At 41.1% G+C, this 23487-nt stretch overlaps 1 protein-coding gene across 3 annotated transcripts in view; it reads right to left on the bottom strand.

The window, feature by feature from the left end:
* The window catches only part of nphp4 (nephronophthisis 4), a 139630-nt gene that overhangs the window by 8604 nt on the left and 107539 nt on the right, over positions 1-23487 (bottom strand). For all 3 annotated transcript variants that reach the window (XM_058642834.1, XM_058642833.1, XM_058642835.1), the window contains exons 19-25: positions 16307-16441; positions 13336-13529; positions 12135-12358; positions 6397-6586; positions 5751-5834; positions 698-854; positions 98-174 (exon numbers count right to left, since the gene is read on the bottom strand). In XM_058642834.1, the coding sequence (XP_058498817.1) occupies positions 98-174; positions 698-854; positions 5751-5834; positions 6397-6586; positions 12135-12358; positions 13336-13529; positions 16307-16441 (1061 nt within the window). The remainder of the gene's footprint in view (positions 1-97; positions 175-697; positions 855-5750; positions 5835-6396; positions 6587-12134; positions 12359-13335; positions 13530-16306; positions 16442-23487) is intronic.

Here is a 23487-nt window from a genome sequence, read left to right as displayed (position 1 = left end):
ACAGTAAAGGATTAAGTTGAATATTTAAATTCAACAATTACTCCCTTACAAATAACAGTGGTAGTAGACTGGTAAGAACATGAAGGTATCCACTCACCGGCATCCTCGTCTGGCAGATGATGTTTGGGTCACTGCAGCGTACAGAAATGTAGGGTCTAGTATCTGGGTCACTCACTGGTCAACACAAAAAATGTATATATACATATAGTGACATAAAAGATTTGATGATTAAAGAAGACTATTTTGGACTGAATCCCCCTGTGAAGACCCAACATGCTGACTTTTATATTATGTCCATACATATACACATAAACCTGTAGATGTGCTCTGCATGTATTATTCTTTACTGAATCAATTTAATTTCTTCTTGCTTTTCATTCACTGCTTTCTCTGTTGTTATTGTTTACCATATTGTGAGATTGTTCATGCTGATATATTAGTAAAAAAAAACACAATAAAATGCAAAATAGAATGCATTTGTATATTTATTTCCATATTGTATGCCCACCCATGTTGTCTTTATGTTATTGTATTTCTCTGTGTGCACATTTGTTTTTAGAAAGCAATACCGAAAATGCAATAACATGCAAATTGATAAAATTATATAAATCACATGAATCTATCGATTGGAGACACAGTCAGGGGAGCAGGGGATGGCAGCTACGTTACAGGGATTAAGTGTGGTAACTGTAATCACCTGTGGGGTCGTGCCAGGGTGGCAGGCGGATGGCCTTCTTCAGGAAACACAGTTCAGGATGGTAAAGTCGGAATGTTTGGTCCACAACATGGGGTGTTGGTTCCACGTTCACCTGGCAGATGGCCATCGGCTTACCGTCCTCTGCTTTGAAAGTAACCTGCGGAGAGAGAGTCAACAGTATCAGTGGTACGCCATTCCCCTGCAAGATGTTGGATATCGAGTACAATAAAAGAGTGTTTACATCATTATGAGGCAGTAAAACTCTGCAGGGAAAGCTAAACTAATAAAACATTAACCGCTGGGTTACAAGCTCTGGGAAAACAGAGAGCAACTCACTGTTTTCTTTGTAGTTTGGTTCATCATTTCTATCAGTTGTGATAACACTGCACTGAACAATCTAGGGACATGGTTTTCACATATATTTTATATATAAAATGCAAGGAGAGAGAGGATCCTAGGGAGGTCCCACTCCACAGAAAACATTGATCCAACCAATCCAAAAGTAAGCTCACACGAAAGTAACATCCCTCCAGCTTTGTCTGTAGGGATTTGGTGTTCAGATGTATAAATGTTTGAGTGTTTGTTCACCATCGGGCTTCTTATTTGTGATCTTGCAATATTCCCATATCTCTGCAGTGAACATGGGGAGAACAGTCAATTAATGATATGGTTCAAGGCCCTAATGTTGTAATGTGGAATTGTTCTCCTGGTGTGTGTGCGCATGCATGTGAACATGAGTGCGGTGTACGTACAGTACGCATATGTACGCATTAGGGGTGGGAAGTCGATCATCATGATATTTGCAAAATTGTAGTGCGATCTAGTGAGAGTGAGCACTTGGCATCATCTAGAGGACTGAAACTTCCCTTGATTTCTTTTTAATATAGTAATCCACAATTTATTATGTCAGTTCGAAATGATATCCTAAAAAAATTGACACTTGGTGTCTATTTCACTGTATTGATCCCCCCACCCACCCCTACTGTGAGTGTGTGTGTGTGAGAGAGAGAGAGAGAGAGAGGGAGTGTGTGTGTGTGTGTGTCAATCAAATAATTCTGGTTCTGTGTCAGTATACACATACAGAAAATCAGCACTCTAATTCCTCCTTTCTCTTCTCTAAGCTGAGCCTGGGTTCTTTGTGAGGCAGCTCAGCTCTAAATAACATATTGAGCTATTTAAAAAAAAATAATAATAATTCTTTGATTCTTAACAAAAAACAACAAATATCACCACAAAGAATAATGAGGATGGAGCTATACATTGCACATTTTAAGACTGGCTTTGATACAAGTCACCCCCCCCCCCCCCCACCCAACCTGCTGAATGTGCTTTGAAGTTTGCTGAATTGATATTGCCCTCAGGAGCCTGTGCAGATCAGCACAAATGTACTCCTACACATGTACTAATTACATATGATAAGTGGTATAAGCACGCGAGCCAACTTGTGCACACACATTGGTATTGCTAACCTTCTCACGTAACGTCACACTCTAAAACCACACGTTTGTATAACGTGATGGGACGTATACATAAATAAAGAGCAGATTAGGAATTATACATTATATATTTGGAAAGTTGTGTCCAGTGAGAATGTTACTAGAGTTGGCAAAAATAAACGTTGATACATTACAAGTAGAGTGTGCACGCTTTAGCGCCATTTATTGGCGATGTTGCACCTCACCCTTCCCTTCTGAGTGTGTCAAAGAGCCTGCTCAGTTAGCATCAAAACTCAAAAGATGTTCTCTATGACCAACACTTAAAAAAGAGGAAGTCATCTTTAACTTCATGGACCGATCACATGAAAGCTGCTGTAAATAGATGAGCCCTCATGTTTCAGCTGGTAATGTCACAACCAAGGCAAACTGTCCACTTCTGCAAATATTTAATAGACATATTACCATAAAATTTACTTGGCACAACGTGGATAAACCAGTGAAAGTTCATGACTCATAACATTCACACTCTTGGGATGACCTTGTGGCCTTTACAGCTGTGTAAATCCATGAATCAGATATCCTAAATGACGTGCTTCAAGGTCAGCTGTCATGGCTGCCTTTTAATCCCTGTCTTAGTGCTTGATTTCCTGGGGAATTATTCGCAGGGGAATGTGAATGTCTTCAGTATTTACTGACAGGCCACAGTAGGAGGAGCACAGTAAATAATCTAATGATGGCTGAGTTCTATTAGGGCTTCCTCAGTTTCATGGGGAATGCTGGCACACTGTCCTGACTTCATGTGAACTGAACAGAGCCAGCAATGTTATCTCAAACCCTTTCCCTGCTGTAATGTATCTTTTCTGTTCTTAAAAAAACAAAGCCATAGAACATACAAGATTGTCAAACACACACACACACTCACCGATTTGCATTTAGCTTTGTATTACTAGAATAGGGGTAGTATTTTTGAAAAATGGTGCTTCCCAGCTTATTTTTTTCGTTAAGTGCCCACCAGTGACACTTGGTCCAGGCCTTGGTCCGAGGCTTGAAACTGCAACGCTAATTCCTCACTTTTTAGACCCACTTGTAGGGGGACGGGACCTCATTCCCAGAATGTAAACAGTGTCCGCCATCTTTTTTACGCTACGCTAAATGGACCAAGTGTCATTGGTAGGCACATAACAAAGAAAAGAATGAAGATATTTCTCAACTGAGGTTGGGAAGCACAATTTCTCAAAAATACTACCCCTAATCTAGTAATACAAAGCTAAATGCAAATTGGTGAAGCATTCCTTTAATACCTTTGGCCTTTGGAAACATCACTGACACCAAGTTTGATTTTACCCTCCGCATCTGTTCTTTGTATTTTTTGAATACTGACTTGTACATGTACGGACAGACTTCCTCATAAAACCTCAAGCAAGTCTCCATGGTTACCATCTTCTTTGTCATCTCTTTTGACCAAAGGAGCAGACCACCAACTGGCCTGGAAAGTGTTGCGCTACAGGGGGCATGTGCGCTCAGCACGTACTGTTTGCACTGAATCAAACTGGAGGTGTGGGTGGATTTGTCCACTAAGGGTCCACACAGACAGAAGCGGGAATGGCCAGATGAAAACATTTGAATCACGCGGACTCTAGTGGGAAGTATGACATGGCCCTGAAAACAACAACTTTTCTACATCAAGGATGGTGGCGTATACTTATTGTGGTGTATAATATTAGATTAAAGATGAATTAATGCTGCTTAATGGATCAAAAATATGCAGTAGGACAAAAATGTCTACATACTGCACATGTTTGGTCTCTGAATCGCACACTCACAAAAGCTGATTCCAAGTCACTGGTGTGTCCGATTTGTGGGTCCATGCTGATCTAGCGTACAAGCCTATATCTGGCAGTGGTGATGTGTGCTGACTGACAGCGGTGCCAAAGCTGGCGTCCTGACAGCTCTGCTGTAGAGGCTTGTCAGTTTAAGTTGGACGCTGATTTGATCTAGACCTGACCTCTTTGACCTCTTGACAGGATTTTAGCTCAGAGCAGCAGTGATGACACTGACACAAAAACACTGCAGGTGGACACACAATAATTTTGGCAGGCTGGAAAATAGTTCAAATATCACCCTGTAACAAACGGAAGAGCTTCAGGGTGCTGTGATCCACACGAGCAACACACTTTCACACTTTCACTTTAAGGTTCCGGTGAACACTGACGTGTTTGTATGACTGAAATTGTGTTGGACCAACATGCCCAGATAATACAATTGGGAGTGAAATTACAACTGCAGGTATATCTCGGGCGTGCTGCACGTGCTCCACATTCCTGCCCCCTAACTTTGACCTGTAAATAATAGAAGAAGCCGCTACGACGCAGAAGAAAAAGTGAGGAAAACATGGCAGACTCCCGAGTGGTGCATTTTTGGACTCACAAAGAGACCTAACGTATGCTCTGTCAGTTCACGTTAATGGATGATAGAAAGACAGAATGGTGCACGACATACTAACGACTACCCGCCAGCTAAAGCTGTTGCTGTCTGTGACCAGGAAACAGTAACAGTAACAAGCTCAAAGGGGGCATATCACCACGGACACACTTCATTCAATAAATCTATTACCTGCTGGTGCTTTACTGGGACAAGGACAATAGTCCAATTTCAAGGTTGTAGTCATGCTGGACATACTGTAACTTTACATGGAAACATACTGACTGTATCTTGTTTTCAAAAAGTCTTAAGCCGTATGTCAAAGTAAAAAAAAAGAAGTTTAAATTCACATTTTTAGAGAGAGGGATTAAAATTCAATTTGAATCAATTCATGGGGAACTAAAGTTAATTCTGGTGACAGCTGTAGCATTCAGGGGCTGCAGAGCACATTACACCAAATATAGTTTAATCTAAGGTAAATCACATTGTTTCTCCTAACATATAAACAACTGAATAAGTTTAAAGTTTGAAATGGGAACACAACTTCAGTGGAATACTGCATATATATATATATACAGCTCATTTAAAGTGGATCATCACATTTGTCAAACTGTCCAATCAGAGCAACTTGAACTCTCCAACATGACATTTGCCCGCTGGAGAAAAATAAATAAACTTCAGTAAGATAAAAGTGATTTGCCGCATATCATTTTCTTGGCAATCTTGTCTGGATAGTGTAACTTTTTTTCAGAGCTGAGACTTCAAAGAGTTCTTTGTGTCTTGGCTGTGACTGTGGAAGAGGAGAGGAGGGAAGAGGCGGGGCATTGTCACTCCACAGAGAGTTGCCTGGGAGATGTGAGACTTTGGGTGTAGCAGAGGGTTAACCTGAATGAACACTGCATCAAAACCGTATATATCTTTGCGCCAGTAAAGTAAGGTAAGGTAAGGTAAGGTAAGGTAAGGTAAGGTAAGGTAAGGTACGGTGGCTACATCTTCATCTTCTCTCCTGAATCTAATCAATATAAATCCAGATACTACATTAAAACTCTTATCATTGCAGAAAAAACATACTGTACATCTCACTATATATAATTCTAGCCTAAGGAAAAACAGATCAGGGATTAAAAGGCTGGAGATGGAGATAAAAAATGGTGCCATAGACATAAGGGATTGCGCATGACAAGCAAACTCTGTACCTTGATAGTTTTGGCAGCAACAATATTGGACAGATTCTTTTTGGCCATCTGAGAACCTTTGCCTGTGGGGAAGAAGCTCGGTCCCTGTGAGGATTTGATAAGAGACCGGATGAGACCAGAAAAACAAATGGCAACAAATGGCAGCAAAGAAAATATAACATCTGTACACCGGGCAAGCAAACTGTAAATGATCGCTAAAAGCAGCAAAGGGCATAAACACCAGTCATCCTCAGGAGATAAGGGCAGCGCCTGTATAAATGACATTTAGTTAAAATGTCCCTCGGGCATCAGATTAACTGTCAAGCCTGAGTTTCCATTAAACAAGTCAAACAGACCCTTGGAACTCACGTAACTATGGTTACTTGAGGTGCAGTGACATTTATATCAATAAGATTTTAATCCCGGTACCATCAGAGTAAATCAATTTCAGACATATTCTCGAACTGCAATCAAACAGCAGACTTGTGAAATGGTGTGAAGACACTTTCATTAGAATTAATGGAAAGTTGTGTTTCTAAAACACAAAAAGCTACTTTTCTAATTGACTGCTACGATACGATTCCCGTTTTAAAATGCTTTGAATAACCATTTCAATAACATGATTTTAAAAAAGGAAAGAAATGCACGTTTCCACAGCATCACGTACCTGAGGGGCCATTGTTTGGTCACAGAGGAAGCTCTGGTACTTGAGGGGAATATGGACGCTCTCTTTGGGGCGGAGGTAAACCCTCGGGCCTGGAGCGTCCTTCTCCCGGCGGAACATGTTCTCCTCCAGTGGAGTTGCAGATTTAGTGAGCGCTTTGAAGTAATCCCACTCCTCTGTGTTCGTGATGACACTGAATGGGAAGATTAAAAGACACGGGTGAGATGAAAGAAGGCTCTTATATCTTTAGGTCCAGCCAGGATCAGACTTGGACTTAATAGAAGTCTAAACCCGCACTGCTTAAATATGTAGCTTTCTTCAGATCGTGTTGAACAGAACATTATTATTCCTTTTTTTGTTTTGTTTTGTTTTTTGAGAGTCATCTCAGGAACAAAAATATGCTCAATCAATTTAAATCTAGATTTAATTTGGCAGCAGCATCATGACAATAGTTGGACTCCAGTTTGGTGCTAGAGGGAATCTCAAAAATAGAAATGGCTCATCAACTGTGGAGCAAATGTGGTTAGTATTTCTGTTTGTATTTACTGCAGAAAGGGAAATTTGATTATGGTGTCATTTGGTCATGAATATTCACCTTCTGGGCTAAAACATGGTGGAAATGCATCTGCTGTACTTTTTTGAGCTATTTATTCTACGTTATCTATCTTATGTTTCATGACATATACTGAATTACAATGTTTTTGATTAGATTACATTAGATTATTGATTGTCCACAAGGGAAATTACCATGATAACATAGGAACAATTCAGACTTTTCCAGCACTGCTAACAAGCACTTATTACTGTGGAAGAAGTGGAAGAATTGTGCAGTGATGTGGAAGAAAACAAAAGGCACAGAAACACACCCCCTCCAGTGTTTCCCCTTCTTTTGAATGCACAAAAAGATTCATGCACATATACATAAATGGCAGCGCTACTTAAACTTCAAAGGTGACAGTCTATCAATAAGAAGAAGAGTTTATGAATTTTTCAGGGCCCCACCTCCATAACATTCGGGCATGATGACCCAGGCAGTTCCATTACATTTATTTGAAGATCTCCACGTTTGCATTTAGAATAAAACACATGCCTGCGGCTTACCGTGTACAACAAAGGCTGCAAAATGTGTGACGAATTCACCTGAACCTCCATGAAAAACAAATGGATGATTCATTATTACAAAAAAGAATAGGGCAGGGTTAAAAAAGAAAAAAAAACACACACTGAAGAAAGAGAGAACAAAAGGAACACTATAAAGACAAAAGGATAAAAAAAAAGAGAGACAAATGAATGACTTTAGGTTTACAGAGCACTGAGAGAAAGACGGATAATGACCGAGAGAAAAGCTGCACAGTCACAGCTATCTCTGAGCTGGTCAGCAGCCATGGCTCACACGAGCTTCTGTGAGGCCATGTGTTAAAGGTAGCCATGCAAAATGGACAGCAACACACCGCAGACGTGTCTCCGGGCTTAAAACCACAGCAGACATCAAAAGTCTTCTTCAAAGTCTGGTGCTGGACTTTATACTTGAAATTCAAGTCTGACTATATTTTGTTTCCCTACAATAAAAAACAAACCCAAGGCCTTTTTTTTCTTCATGTCTCAAGAACTCAAGATTTCCTTTTTCATAATGTTGGTTGAAATATTGATAAGGAAGTAAAGTAGCTTTAATGCACTGACCCTCTGGAGTCCAGGATAATGGGTAACCCACAAATACAGCTAATGTTTATATTCTGACATGTGATGGGCTGTGCACCAGGGATACAGATTCAGGGGTTATGATCAAAATAATTGTCCTTTTCTTCAGGAAGGTTTTCACTCGCTGAGATCTTTAGTATGTGCTTTGGTTTATGGTGTGCTGCCGATGCATTGGAGACTATTGTTTCAACTGAATCACAATAGTTTCATTTCCAATCCATTCTTGTAGCTAGATGCTGAAGACCGACCCAGAAAAGCATTATTGCAGTGTGATCTTTCAACCGCAGCCATTTGACTGCCTGCCATCTATGGCAGCTATACATTTCTTTGGCGTAATTGTTTGTGAGAAAGGCACAGTACAAAATCCGTGAGGCAGAATTATGCATGTGGATGTGGATTAGTCACACATACAGGCTTCAGAGTGAAGAGCAACAGCCAACAGTCACCCTGTTGTTTACGATACATATACATACATATGAAGTGTATATCTGAGAAATGTGGTGAAAAGTGCAATAAAACTTGGGACGTGAGAGTTTAACAACAACAACAACAACAACAGGAAAGTATGAAATATTAAATGAATAAATGCCGGCTCTTTGTCTCATCTGTGACGCCTGCGGTCACATACACAACGACAGCTTTCATAACAGCGCCGCAGATCTACGACAAAATACTACCGTGCTATAACATACAATCATTCCAGGCAGCGCTGTTCGCACGTCAGACGCTTCCTTCTTAATTCACACAAATCTGGCTCTTGGTGGAGGTGGCAGACGACTTGGTGTAAAGTGTCATGCTGTCTCATCGGAAAATAAATAAATAAACTCACAGGGCGCTAAGCTGCTGAAAGGACAGATGCAGGGATTGATGACTCTCAATTAGACCTGGTAGGCCCGGTCGCTGGGCTAATGCCATAATGATTCATCCACAGTGCACTCCAGCCTTTGTTGATCAACGTGATATATGTTAATCCAGAGCTCAGGCATGACCAGAATCCATAACAAAAGACTTAGTCCTGGGGAATTAACAACAAACTCAAACAAACACGGCGAGGCTACCAAGAACGGTGGCTCCGCAAAACATCAGCCATTATTTCTGCTCCGTGAGGATTAAAGAGGGCACACAGCATCTCACCAGCGCTATGTTTGCATCTGTGTCAAGGACGAGCGTTTGTGCTGCTGAAGGAGCTTCTCTGGGTGTGTATACGTCGTGAAAAGTAATAAATACAGTGCTAAGTGGTTGCTCGCAGTGCTGAACAATTGTGAATGTATCCTACTTTCTCCCATGGCCACACAACACAGAACACCGTCTATGCGCATACTTCTCAGAGGTGTGAGCATGACTACAGCGTGCAAAGCACATACATGCACAAAATGCACAAATGACTGAATAACGCACCCACCACAAACAGACGAGGAGCGTTAATACCGTAGACAAAACCAATTTCAAGACCTGAATAAGGTGCACGCATTTTGTTCACACCTACACACACATGCATCATATCAAAGCAGTAAGCAGGCAGTGAATCAGACGCCCACAACCTGGATAAAAAAGCACAGTCACATAAAGGCTAACATCTTCATCTAATCCCTTTATCTTGGCTTTCTGATGTGGGGGTGTGGTTTTTATATTCATGTATTTTTATCCCTTTTCATTTGGACTGCTGGGATATCTTAATCATATTTGGATATACCATTGTTGTCATTCTCTTGTTTGGAGGAGTTTGCTGTTATGTTTATGTAATGTGTGAAATAACATCGCCTTTTTAAGTACCACATTTAAAAGACCTAGCCATTTATTTAAAGATCTCGACCATGTTAAATGTTTTCCTAAAGGTGATTCAGACCTGATGGAGTCAGTGACACGAATCTGTCCTCACAGCTCTCTCTCTCTCTCTCTCTCTCCTCAACTCCGCTTCAGCTTCATGGTGGGTTCGTTCTGTGTGTTTTGAGGGTGGAGCCTCAGCTGGAGGACGGACGGGGGGGGGACTGTAGCCTGTTGTGACGAGCTTATACAGAATAACTAGACAACTTCATTTTTCAACAAACAACATTAAAGTGGTTCAAAGACAAATCCAGACAAATCCTTTAAGTCTGCCAATGTTTCCTGATGCTACGAGAGGTTTGTTTAAACCACAAGTGTAGACACAGATTTCATTGATAATGCTGAAGTGTAGCTGAGCTGCTCTCAAGCGGAATCCATCGCCGTTTGAATGCGACTGAATTCAGCCCCCCCGAAAGGTCACACTGGAATATTTTTGCTGAAACTGTGGCCCTGTTTTGCCTGTGTTACCACGTGCATTCATCATTTCCTCTGATCCATAGAGAAAGCTGAGCTGAGTATTATTCTGATGAAGTATTATGTACGTATTATAAATTAGACAGCACGTCATGGTGCCCCTTCAGGTGCTGGCAGATGAAGCACACGTAGAAAACTACTACTACTGAGACTGGCTGAGATTGGATGTTGCTGTGGTTAACACTATAGCCACGGGAGGACATAGCAACAGCTTTGTCCTCCAGACATGACATTTGTTTGTACGATAAGATTAAGAAATACAGTACAAAGTCAATAACATTTGCTCCAGTGCAAATACTTTCAATTCAACCAGATTCAACCAAAGTCCTGATGTATCAGAAATGAATGACTGTTGCTATAAGTGTGCAACACAGTGAGCAGTAAAGACTTGGTCAAGGGGCCGAGTGCTTGGCAGAAAGTGAACTAGAAAGAGGGATTACCTATAATCCAGTGACGTTAACGCAACAATAACACACACTTTGCAGTCGCTGTGAACATACCACATCGCTAAATTCATGCAGGGGTCGTTTGCGAGTGGTGCATTGACATGTCTGTGAATGCTGCGTCGAAGCCGCGGTGGAGGACAAGTCATATCTGGTGGAAGATCTGCCGGTTCAACTACCATGGCCAAGCATTCATCCAGAAATGTCATCAGCTTCATCCACTGCAGCCAAGAAGAGCAGCTGCAGCTCTGCTTATACTGTAGCCAGTGGCTGTATACTGCCACAATTTGACCTCTTGAAGGGGGTAATGAGCAATAAATGCACAAAGCAAAGTCTTGCATCATTTCTCCTTTCAGTTAGTATTTGCACAGGGTGTAAAGGCAGTAGACATTACCCAGGGATGAAAAGTCCCTAAACTCCTAAAGGTTTTGGTTTATTGTTCGCAGACAATACTGGTTCAAGAAAAAGATATTCCACTGTGATTCTTCAGGTTTCTTTACAAATGAGTGAAGCTTCTGTTACCTCAAGGGGAAAAAAAAGCGCATCCATGCAGAATCAGACGTGTAGCCACATTTATGACCAGATCATTTAGCTTTAATCAGTGTCCATGCGCTGACAACCGTAATGCTTTAACAACTGTTTCACGGGAGACATTCTGACAGCAGGAAAATACTGGTATAAATAATGAAAGGACTGTTGGTTTACTGCAAATGGTGATTGCCCACTGATGCAGAGAGCCTGACAAGAACACAGAGGAGGGGCAGCCTGTTTTTTTGGGCCTTTTTCCACTTGTGTTGTTTCTGATTCTGATAATAATTGGTGATCTACAGTGCTATAATGTCTGCAGCGGCTATGGGCAACACCTGATGCCAAAAGTGTTTAGGACTTTAAGCAGCAGGGGGAGGTGCTATATTATCTTAAAAATTACAAATCCAGAACTAACATGTATGTCTCATAATATGGCAGGGTGCAAGTGTGAAGACACATCATCATTTCCTAAAGCAGGACGAAAATAGGTTTTAAGAATTGTCTCCAGAGCGACACTATCACCTTTGGTAACACATTCAGAATGTGTGAACAGAGTTTCACAGTGGGGCATGGCTTGTTACAATCTGATAATAGAAAAACACACACAGCAAAGCAACACATGCACAGTTGGTGTGTTAAGCTGGGGGACACACTTTTCAACGTGTAAAAATCCACCCAGTTTATAACACACATGACGAGTCACTCAAAAATCTAACCAGACTAAACAAAGTCTGACACCACGTAACTGTCAACTCGCTGTTTGGAGCGTCTCACCTGAGCTCAGGGTCATCGCAGTGGATGGTGACAGTCTGAGGTACATTGAAGGGATTTTTCAGCACAAACTCCATGTACTCAGCGGAGCCCAGGCTGGCGTAGAGGAGGTGTTGGGTGGTGATTGCGTGGCTCAGCATGTTGGCAATAATCTCTGCCTTGCTTCGCTCTTCACCGGGTTTGCTCTGAAGAGGTTCTCTGGCCAAATGGGCGTCCTCAGTCTGATCCTAACACCCAGAAACAATGGCAAAGGCTGAAAATGACGATGCAGTGTAACAAGAAGGATTAAGAGCCCATTGTTGACATCTGTTTATATATGTTTTGTCTTTTGGTTGGACTAAACCATTGTTTTCGCCATGACATTTCACAAAGCATTCTCAGGCATTACATTTTTCATTACAATAAACATCCATGTCTACATGTTGTGGTTGGAACATGGTGTAGCAGAAATCATAGTTGTGAAAGAGTGTTTACATCCCTTCCAGTATGCAGTGGCTACTGTCGTTCCCTGATGGGTCGCACTCTAAGATGTCACAAACTGGAACTCTAAACTCATCAAATTGAATTTCAAAATGAGGATGGTGAAGCTAAGTGTGTGACAAAATAAAATATTGTTTTTTTTTTTACTTGTCTAGAGCGCTTAAATTACACTTCAGATGAACCTGGTCCAGATGAAGTCATAGCTATCAGCCCAGAAAAGTAAAATACAAATTGCATTGCAAAGCGAACCGATTATGTTTTTATCATGCACAAGCAACACATTCCTTTTTTTTTTCTTTTCATTTTTGGATCAGTATTGGGATGTCAGGGGCATGTGAAGCAGGTCTTACCAGAGGAAATATAATGTGTAAAATATCTGAGACAGACATGCACCACAACCCAAATCATATTTAGCATGTGCACTCATGGGTGAAAGTACAAGATGCGCCTTCAGGTGGAAGAACAATTAACACCTTGTACAGTCAGAAAACACAGAGGGCTGAAGGGTACATCGTGCTGTGAGTTGTAACACTGGTAGACTGCCTGTTAGAAGCCCCTTGTCTCTGTGAAAGCTCCCTCTTGACAATAATGAAAGCTATTGCTCTTCCTCTGTTTCTTAGCGATTTCAGTACGGAGGAATGGGAACACACGATTGGGGCTCAGCTTTAGAGATAAGGATTTATTTTGGTTCCCCTTTCGGCTCAAGTGCAAAGATTGACCTCACCGTGACCTTAAGTGCTTTGATGCCCTCCTTGCCCTCTCGCTGGTGCATGGCAGCCATGCCATCAATCTTGTGGTGGTCGCCGTCAGACTCATTTAGGTTGTGCTCACCAGGCGTGATGTCAGGTCTGCTCTGTCGTCTGTACCACGGCACACAGTCCCCAACTTCGTGCCTCTGTGTTTGTGCAGTGTTCCTCTCTGCCAAAGAAAAAAGAGGCCACAATCTTGAATATATTTACTGAACAGCGTGGAATGTAATCTTGTTGCCATTTTGACCATATGTCCTAAAAACCCTCCAAATGTCCCAGGGAGAGAGGGCCGATGGATTAAAGTACTGTTGGAACACAGGCAACAACAGCTTGTTCATTGACAACAGTGCAGTCAAACAACTGGCACCACTACAACTGGACCCAAGCCCTTCGGTTGGGAAAGCAGACCAACGCTCTCCTCCCAAATTATCCTTCACCTCCATGGCTATCTCGTTGAAACACCTGATTCATCTACTCCTCACCAAAGAATCCAGCGCTATTTCAACCAGATCATGCAAATCACCCATGCTCTTAAAAGCTTTCAAAGAATTTGCAGACAGACACCCAAAACACAAAGCTCCAAGAATCATGCCTCTGATATTTGAAAACAGCTTAATTCTTGCTCCACTCATCATGTAGCCATGTGATGGAGAACATGTTTTAGCATGTGAGCAGATAAATTACATGTGATAAACTCTTAAGACTGGCAGCACACGGCCACAAATCTTTGACAAACATTTGCAGCATAAAGTGGTGAAAGAAAACTGAGTGGTTCATTTGAGAATTCAACATTAAAGAGAAAATGGGGATGGGAAGAGAACTACGCATAGTATGAATCATTTACTGAACCTACATTGACTCAGCTGTGGTGAAGTGCTGATTAACCTCGTTGGTTCTATACTGTGGTCATCTGCTGCTGTAACACATCTGCTTCACATCTGCTTCAAGGTTCAGTTCTATTGTATCAAACCAGTCTGGCCATTCTCCTCTAACCTCTGGCAGTGACAAGATATCTTTGCCCAGACCAGAGAACGGCTGTTCAGTGGATATTTTCTCTCTTTCGGATCATTCTCTGTGAACTTTAAAGTTGGTTGAGGGTAAAAATCCCAGTGCTCCTGAAATACTCAGACCGACCCGTCTGGCACCAACCACCATCCCATCTCAAAGTAACTTAACTCACCTTCCTTCTTCATTCCGATGCTTGGATCGCCCACATGCCACAGACCATATACCAAAAAGTATGTAGTCTTCCGGTTACATAACTAACTCCCATTTGAAGCCCTGACATTTGCAATTCGACCAGCACCAGGACAGCTTTTGAAACCAAAGGTTCACAGATTGTACAGTCCAACCTGTCACTGAGACTGTTTCTAAGTCCTATGTCCATTGTTTTATCATCTATTTATTTAAATGAGAGAGACGACCATGTCCTCTCTATATACGGTCTATGCATGTCATTGACATTTTAACAAGTAGTTGAACGGGTATACCTAATAAAGATGAGTACAGAACATGTCTGTGGCACTGTAGTTACAGCCTCCACCTGTAACTAGTCAAACTCCAACTCTCATTTAAATAGTTCAAATCAAATGTGTTAAAAAAGAAGGAGCGATATATATACAAAAATTCTCACTTACATTCATTCTTTTTAGTGTAATTTACTGTATCTTGATTTAGACTTTAGACTTTAGACTTCAGTGTACAATATTCACTTCTCTCTCTGTTTTCCTCTCCCAGTAATACTCTTAATCCCAAGTGCCTTATCAAAGAGGTATTGAGTCGACTGCCACTCACCTAACCAGATAATGTCCAGCTACACTGCTCGCTTTCAGAGGCACAGCAGACAGAAAGGAGCGGGACAGGACTGTGACTGACACACACACACACACACACACACACACTTGGCTTGAATCACTGGGAGGTGAAGTGGAGAGAGGAGACAACAGTATAGTGAGGAGAGAGGGTTGATGGGAAGAAAGAAAGCAAACAGTGAACACACCGTGTTTGCACAGTAACATAAGCTGCGAATAAATGATCGCTATTGTTTGGGGAATACATTTGGAGAGAACCTTTATTTACATCAATTGCCGTGTAAACATGTTTTCTTCTCTCTGTGTTGACACATGTTGTTCATCAGTGCATTCGTATGTAAGTGTGTTAGGGAACAAATGGTGAAATATAATTACACAGGATTTTATATGTACCCTCCTCAGAGGCCTGTCAGACTTTCTTTATGACATTATAAGCAATTATCTGCTTGTTCGCATTCACTTTTTCTTATTGATACAGTTCAGCTATGTGTGTGTGTGTGTGTGTCTACCAGTAGTCCTCATGGAGACCAAAACCCAGTCCTAATGTGGCAGAACCTCATTTTTGAGGCACTTAGATTTGAATTATGATTAGTTTAAGGTGTGAGTTAGACATTAACTGATTATGGTTATGGTTGGGGATTATGCTTTGCTACAGCGGGCCAATTGTCCAATTCAGTGGTCAGTGTGAGGCCTTAAAATAGTTTGTGTGTGTGTGTGTCTACATTTGAGGAACACACAACAGTTGACTGGCGACAGCCTGTCTAATTGAGGAAAAAATTGGTTTCCTCAGTGTTTGTGTGGGTGTCTCTGCTTGGACTACACATGCACGCACACACGCACACACAAAAAACACAGACAGGACTGTGGCTCGCCACCAGAGATGCTTCTGCAAGCTCAATTAGGCTGAAAATTGAGCATTTCAGTCGTGCAGCCAAGAGACAGACTGTGAAATGGATCTGGTGGAGTTCATCACGAAGGCAGTGTGGTCATTGCCCCAATGGACAGCACTAATTACTCTATTGTCGAAAACACACAGGCACACAGGAAATACAGTGAAAAGGTAAGTGGAGAAGTCAACTGCCGTGATTAACCGTAAACAGACAGGACTCCGTGGGCTAAGAAATAAAGTGCTTACCATTGAGTTTGAGGATGTTGCTGGAGGACAGGCTGCCGCCTCTGAAACCACTGGTGATTTTGCAAGGTCTGATGACGTGAGAGTGAGACGGCGTCACATCTGCAGCTCTCCTCCTGCTAGGATCGACTGGACAGCCTGTAATAATGGGAGATACAGATATGTTTATGGTGGGTCTTTTGCATCATATTGACAGCGTCATTAATGGACCCTGATTTCTGCACCCTGCAGAATGAGCTATTTGGTCCCTCTCAGGCCATCTCTGTACTTGCTGTCCCACACCACCTACAGGCCAGGGGTTGAACTGCAGCTGCATTTTTAACATTTTGTGCCCCCCATTGGCAATGAGAGTTTGAGTGGAATTGTTTTGTTGTTTTGCTGCTGTTTGGTTTGTTTTATGGTGAGGTTTGCATTTGGTATCACCTCAACAATGAAAGTAAAAGCTCAGCAAGAAATGTCAGTGTGTGTGCCACAAAATGTTTTCTTATAAAAGTTAAATCATTTGTAACATTTCTTTACTGTAATATCTATGCAATTAAACTAATTAACTTCCTAATATGAGGACGGGGTGGACACACGCAGACAGCAGTTTTTAAAGCCACCTGCAGGTGATGCAAATTTTACAAAATTACAGCCTGTGGATGTCCAAGGCTGCAGGTCTGAAACTCTGAGACTGAGATTTCATGCAAGTGCGATTTCATCTGCATTTTCCATCTTTTCCTTTTGGAGCACGTATTTGTATAACGAGACACCTCAGACTGAAGGTCAGCTGAAATGTTTCCACAAGCCAAACAAGCTGAGCTAGCCAACATAAGATTAATAGGGATCAATGCTCTTCCTTAATGACTGATCATTAAGCAAGCTGTTATGTCTAAAATATCCATGTCTGTGAATCACAATCCAGGTTATTTATATGTTATGGAAGAATAATTAACTCTGTAGCCTCTTTAAATTCCTACTGTTAAAAACACCAAACGTGTAACACTGCAGCTGCGTCCAGATACTTGGCGTGGCCTTTGAAATCAGACGCGAAACCATACGTTTCCATTGCACTCAGAGCCAAAGTGAACAGCCCTTAAACCCTTTGCTAAGAACACTTGAAGCACGATCAATACACAGAGACAAGCCTACAGCAGTTCATTAGTGGCCTTAAATTGGCAAAGAGGTCCAGACACAGAGAGCTGGCAATGTGATGAGTGTCAAGCTGATGGATGGTTAAAGCTAGCCTCTGTCCGCTTTGGCTGAACTTGTCAGGGATACCGTTTTCATTCATCTATAACCAGAAACCTTATTTCTGGAAGTGGGAATAACAACGTCATTATACCTTGAAATCATGTCTTAAATGTTTTTAAAACATGCAATATGGGGATTAGGTAAAGTGGACACTCTAAATTGCCCGTAGGTGTGAATGTTGGTCTCTATGTGTCCCTGTGTCTGTCCAGGGTGATCCCCGCCTATCGCCCGATGTCAGCCAAGATTGGCACAGCCCTCATGAGGATAAAAACGGTAGCAAATGGATGGATGGAGTATTAGACCTGTCATTACAGGCAGCTTTGTGAATGGGCTGCTTGATAATATGGGCATTCACTGCAATGCATGCCTCTTTATAACCATACTTATCTTTAGCCTTTTTTTTCCTAAATGGCAAAATAATCACTCAAGTGAGCACTCCAGGGTTCACTTGGGCTATGGCAGTAAATTATGGCAGAAAGATGGGTATTAATTAGAATTCTTCTTGTGTGGAACCCATACAGTGGCTGATGGAAAGGCTTGCTTACAGTTTAGAACATCAAATTACACAAAAAGCAGCTGCTAATGGAAGTGTGACATATGACTGATCGCAAAGTCACACCTACAGCCGCAGCAGCCTGCACTTTCACAAGAGCACTTGCAAATACCACGGGTCAAGAGTGCTGTGTGCAATTCTAGGTATAATCTGGCCACCTCTTGAAAACCCTTGGATACAATTTCCAGCAGCTGCACGAAGAAGTGATTAAAATGAAAGTTTAGAATTCTTTAAATTATAGTGCACTTTGACAAAATGCTCCCATCACTCTCATCACTTTGCAGCATTAAGAACAAACCCAACAGGGGTGTTTAATTGAAGCGTAAGACATTTTAGCATTTTCTGAGAGGCTCCTGCATACCTCATTCAGGACACTTTCATGTGAAATATGGTGCGGTGCAGCAATCAAGTGGCTTTACTCACATCTCAGTGAGCTGCAGGAGTTTTAGAAGGGGAGCCAAAAGTACACTCCAAATCTTTTAGAGGCAAACTCCTTCATCAACAAACTGATAATGGGCGTCAGCTAAATGAATAATGGGGAGCTGGTGCTGCCATGCAAACAGACACAGACAGCGCAGTCCTGCAGATTAATGGGTGAGGTGTCTGCCGTCCCAATGCATTCCCCTCATCATCCATCACCCTTCCCTGGTCACACAACTTAGCCACATGTATTTGTTTGAGTCATATTTCCCAAATATTACTTTGGAGACATTATTTGTGTTGCTGCATAAACATCTACAAAGCCACGGTAAGTACTTTCCCGGTGTCTCATAATGGGCCTTTCACTCGTCTTTCTTTGGTGTAAAGAAATGCTTTCATGATGACGGATCGGATGATTCTACTCTGCAAGGACGTGATAAGATGGACACCGTGTGCTATGTGCCCAAAATAAAACAAGTGGACTGATGATAAACCCAATTATGACCCAGTGATTTAATCATTCAATCATTTTAATGAATCACCTATCACTGGGAGAATCCTTAGGCTCGTCAGATAATATCTACTTTAGCGCTAATCCAGATTGATAGATGTCTTGCTCTCGGTCACATTATCTGTCCCCGCCCACTGAATCATGCTGCTATAGTATTAAGACAGAGACAATGATGCTTATCATTGATATGCAAGGTAATACCGAAGGTTCCTGCTGCAGGAAAACAGCCTGGCACAGTCTTCGCTGCTCTGTGTTGTCTATGCAGAGGAGAGTAATTGTGAACAAAGTGCTGGGAGGTTGAACTCTATCAGATTTATTGACTACCTCTCATTGTTGCATGACAATAGCCCTACTTGGCTGTACCCCACCTGCCCGCCTCCTTTGCTCTGCTGGCAGCTCTTGAGGTTAAGGCCACAACAAACCACTGATTTACTGGCCCTCAGAACAAATGGGAGCAAGCACTACGGGGATTTCAAAGTAGTCTGCAATATTCGATTTCTTCTGCCTCCCTGTTCCAGGCCACTGACCTTTCAGAATAAGCAGATTCTCTCTCACCTCGGGGCTAAAAGCAAGGTTGATGAAGTCGAGCCTTAACGTGCCAGCGGCAGAAGGCTTTAATGAGTGAGACATACTACAGTATCTGTGCCTCCCTTAGAGAGTTCACCTTACTAAACTAATTGTAAGGTAAATTCCAGTGTTATTTTGTTCCACCTGTGGCAGCTTTAGGCATCTCTTTACTCTGTCTTGCCACAACAGTGAGTCTCTCCAGGGCTTATCAGGCTGCTGCAGACGGGGAGCACTGTGAGGTCTGGAGATGATTCTAATGTGTTTACTCTGCAGTGACGAAGCAGATACATTATATCAGTTTGTGTGTGTGTGTGTGTGTTCGTTTGGAGTGGACATATGTGTGTGGAGAGAGAAGAAAAAAACAAAAAAGCTCTGTGAGAAAAAGACAAAAAAGAGATAAACAAAATATAATCATTTTGTATCAATGGCTTTCCCTTTTTGTCACACATGAGACTTTCTACTACTGGCAAATATTACCAATGCCTTTCCAAATTGGAAAATCAAAATCATTCACTGTCTTAATGTTTTGGCAGTGCAGCTATTATTCAATTTTTATGAAGCAAATTTGAAGCATTATGTGTGTAAGATTGAACTGGGCCATCACAGGCTATCAGACAAAAATTAATCCAGGAATTACAAAAATAAGTAATTTAAGACAAAATAACAAAACCACTATGTAAAATGTGAAACTGACAACCTGAACATGTACAGCATATTACACCTAATGTGACCAATGGTGATACTGGATCTAGTAAATGTGTACAGACTTTCACAAAATCATTAAGAATTAAACTGTAATGACCATTAATACCTGATATTAATATCTGCATGAAGTAAATATCAACATGGGGAAACATAGTTTGGTCAAGAGACTGACTAACACCACCATCATCAGAGACTGGTTACACACAAACAAATACACAATATTCAGTACGTCTGTATGAATATTTTGAATCCCATTAAGAACACTGCTGTTGCTGACTTGAGTTGCTGTGCCTTCTTCTATTGATCTGTAGTTACTTTTCTACAGCCTCACAACTTAATCTTAATCTGTAATGGCCCTTCTTTTCTTTTTCTTTTGCTTCCCCCACTCTTTAAAATGCATTTCATTTCCTTTATATCCATCTGTCACCTATTTATGCTTTAATTGCTTGTCTGTTTTCGAGAGACAGTATACATTAATCATAATTAACATGGTAACAGTTATAATTCCTTGGAGAGGCTTTGGGCTTTACATGATAATGACAACATGAATTACAGCAGATTATTCACTGTTTAATCATTTGTATTTATGGGGACACCATTAAGCATCTCTCTTAAGTGTATCCCCCCCCCCCCCCCCCCCGCATCTTCATTTTCACTTCACAGTCCATGCGAATCAATAAAGCATCACAGCTTTCCTCTCAATTCACCAGTTGGGTCTCGGTTTCTTTGGACGAGCAGGAGGTCGTCATGGTTTATTCTGTTCACTCCTCCTCTGCTCCACTTCTCTGTTTGCCTCCTGGAGACGTCATACCTCCTAACACACCCCATAACGTTCCATCCACAACTTCACAACTCTGTTATATTCCGGTTCCCTTTTTTGTCCTTTACAAAGCTATTAATAAAAACTGTAATATAGAATTACTGAAATGTTCTGATGGCGTATTTCATTAACGTTTCATTAAATTCCTTGTCAATCCCAACCTTCTTATAATCTAAAAGGATATAATTTAGTGTTTCGCTAGTTTTTATGTGTCACTCACTATTTCCTACACAGCATAGCATCCTAAAAAGTGAGAGATTTCAGTAAAGACTGCATCTTGCATTTGAAGTATAATGGCATAATTAATATGATTATATAACCGTTCCTTTTTTTTTCTTTATCTTATATTATTTTTAGGGTGGTTATGCAACAACCAAGGCTCATATGGTAAATGTAAAATATTCCAGGCACTGATTCAATCTTTCTAGACTATAATTTATGTAGAGTCACACCAATTCATGTGGAGAATCACAGAAAGCATTGTTTTGTGGAGAAAAACCGGCATGTCTATCTGAGCAGATAATGTTAAGATTCTGTTCTGATAGCTATAGTGCTGTACAAAATCAAATCTAATGCTGAAGGTATCAAAACAGAAGTCAAACCTGGAGGGAGCTTTAAATTTAAATAAAAAAACAAAACAATTCAAACAGTCATTTTCAGACATTGTCATAAATCAGAATACCACTTAATCTAATTACAGGCTCCTATCCAAGAATTTGTGGCATAAACTAGTCAACATTATCATAAAATAATCTATGACTAATAATAAATCAGCACAACTGTCTGAATCAATACAACCCTAAGAATAAAACAAAATGTTGTCCCCTAATAAAATAAGGCTTCCCCTCCCGTTTCTGTCTTTGACGTCATTGAACTGAAACCCATGCAGGAGCTGTATGTGTGCACAGCATCAACACAGACACACGGCTCGTCTCTCAGCTTGGACATTTGTGTGCATTTTTCACATCATCACACCACTGGGATTTAGAGGCAGTACAATTTCCCCAAGCCATAGAAATGCCATGTAATCCTTCGATAGACTTTTTTTTGGCACAGTGAGTGGCAATGACGTTAGAGCTAAACTCGTGGCAGAAAATGACGGTGACCTACGTCGGGTGTCACTTTACACCATAGCTTATCACCTCCAATTGTTTCCCAAGACGTAATGACATCCGTGCTTAGTCAGAGCATATTTCAAAATAGAGCTCATTTATTTTAGGCCACATTCAGTGTATCACATGCTTAGAGACGTCACAGTAATACTGATCACTCACAGCATAGTTCAACTTTTGTATTATTTGTTTGTATACATGTTACTTTTGATAATCCCTTAAAGGTTGCTTATGTTAATTACTGGTGTCTACTATTATAAAAAAAAGCTTTTTTTTTCCATATTCCAGGATATAATTTGTGTTCCACTCCACTGTTTTTCTGCCTTACAGACAGCACTTGAAAATCAAACAATAGGTGGGTTTCCATGTTTTTTTTTTTTTGTTTATATTCAATTTGTGCAACAAAAAACACCTAAATGGAAACAAAAAATGTCCAATATAAACGTTTCTATGCTTCAGGGAGGTGGAAAGGATGGGGTACTGAGGTAAATGTGAATAAGTGCTATGGAAACACTAGTATCTGCATTTGAGAGGATGTAAGTGTGGAAAGATGAGGAAACCACATTTCTCATCTTGGTTCACCAAAGCAGATATTACTGTAAAGAACACACGCTTTTTCATCGCACACTTTTTCTGATCTTGTTTAGAACCCTTTATTAAAGTCGTCACGTAGAGCATTCTTATCTGGGGTGACCTGGACAACTGTGGACATCATACATTTCAATGGAACCCTATAGCTGCTGATATTTAGAGATTCTAATAAGATATCAGCTATATTTCTCCCTGGCTGCTTTTCATTTCTGCCTTCCTGCCTCATCACAAAACCTGTCCACGTTCGGCTACACCTGCCTGTCTATAAGTCTGTACATATGCTTGATTGCATGGCTCCTTGGCATGTGTGAGTAATCTGATATCCACACAAGCCTGTGTGAGTGTGTGTGTGTGTGTGCACGTTTGTCTTTGAGCTACCAGTCAAATCTCTGTAAAAGTCATCATACAGCATCTATGCATGTGCACGCGTTACATCCTCCACCACCCAACAAATGAGAGCGCTGATTCATTAGGACTTAATGACAGTAACAGAAACACAATGGCTATAGTGGGAAAACAAAAAAAGACAGAGATGGGATGAAAAAGTGTGGGAAAAAATAGTAAGAGATAAATGGATGAATGGAAAGGAAAAAAAAACAGGACAGTGATAGAATGGAAGAGAGAAGTATGAGTGTGAGAAAGGCAAAGACGGATGAAAGCAGAAACAAAGAA

This window comes from Solea solea, chromosome 11 (assembly GCF_958295425.1).
Source record: "Solea solea chromosome 11, fSolSol10.1, whole genome shotgun sequence".
NCBI classification, from domain to species: domain Eukaryota; kingdom Metazoa; phylum Chordata; class Actinopteri; order Pleuronectiformes; family Soleidae; genus Solea; species Solea solea.
The sequence above is the reverse complement of the archived record's forward strand: the minus strand, read 5'-3'. Positions and strand labels throughout refer to the sequence as shown.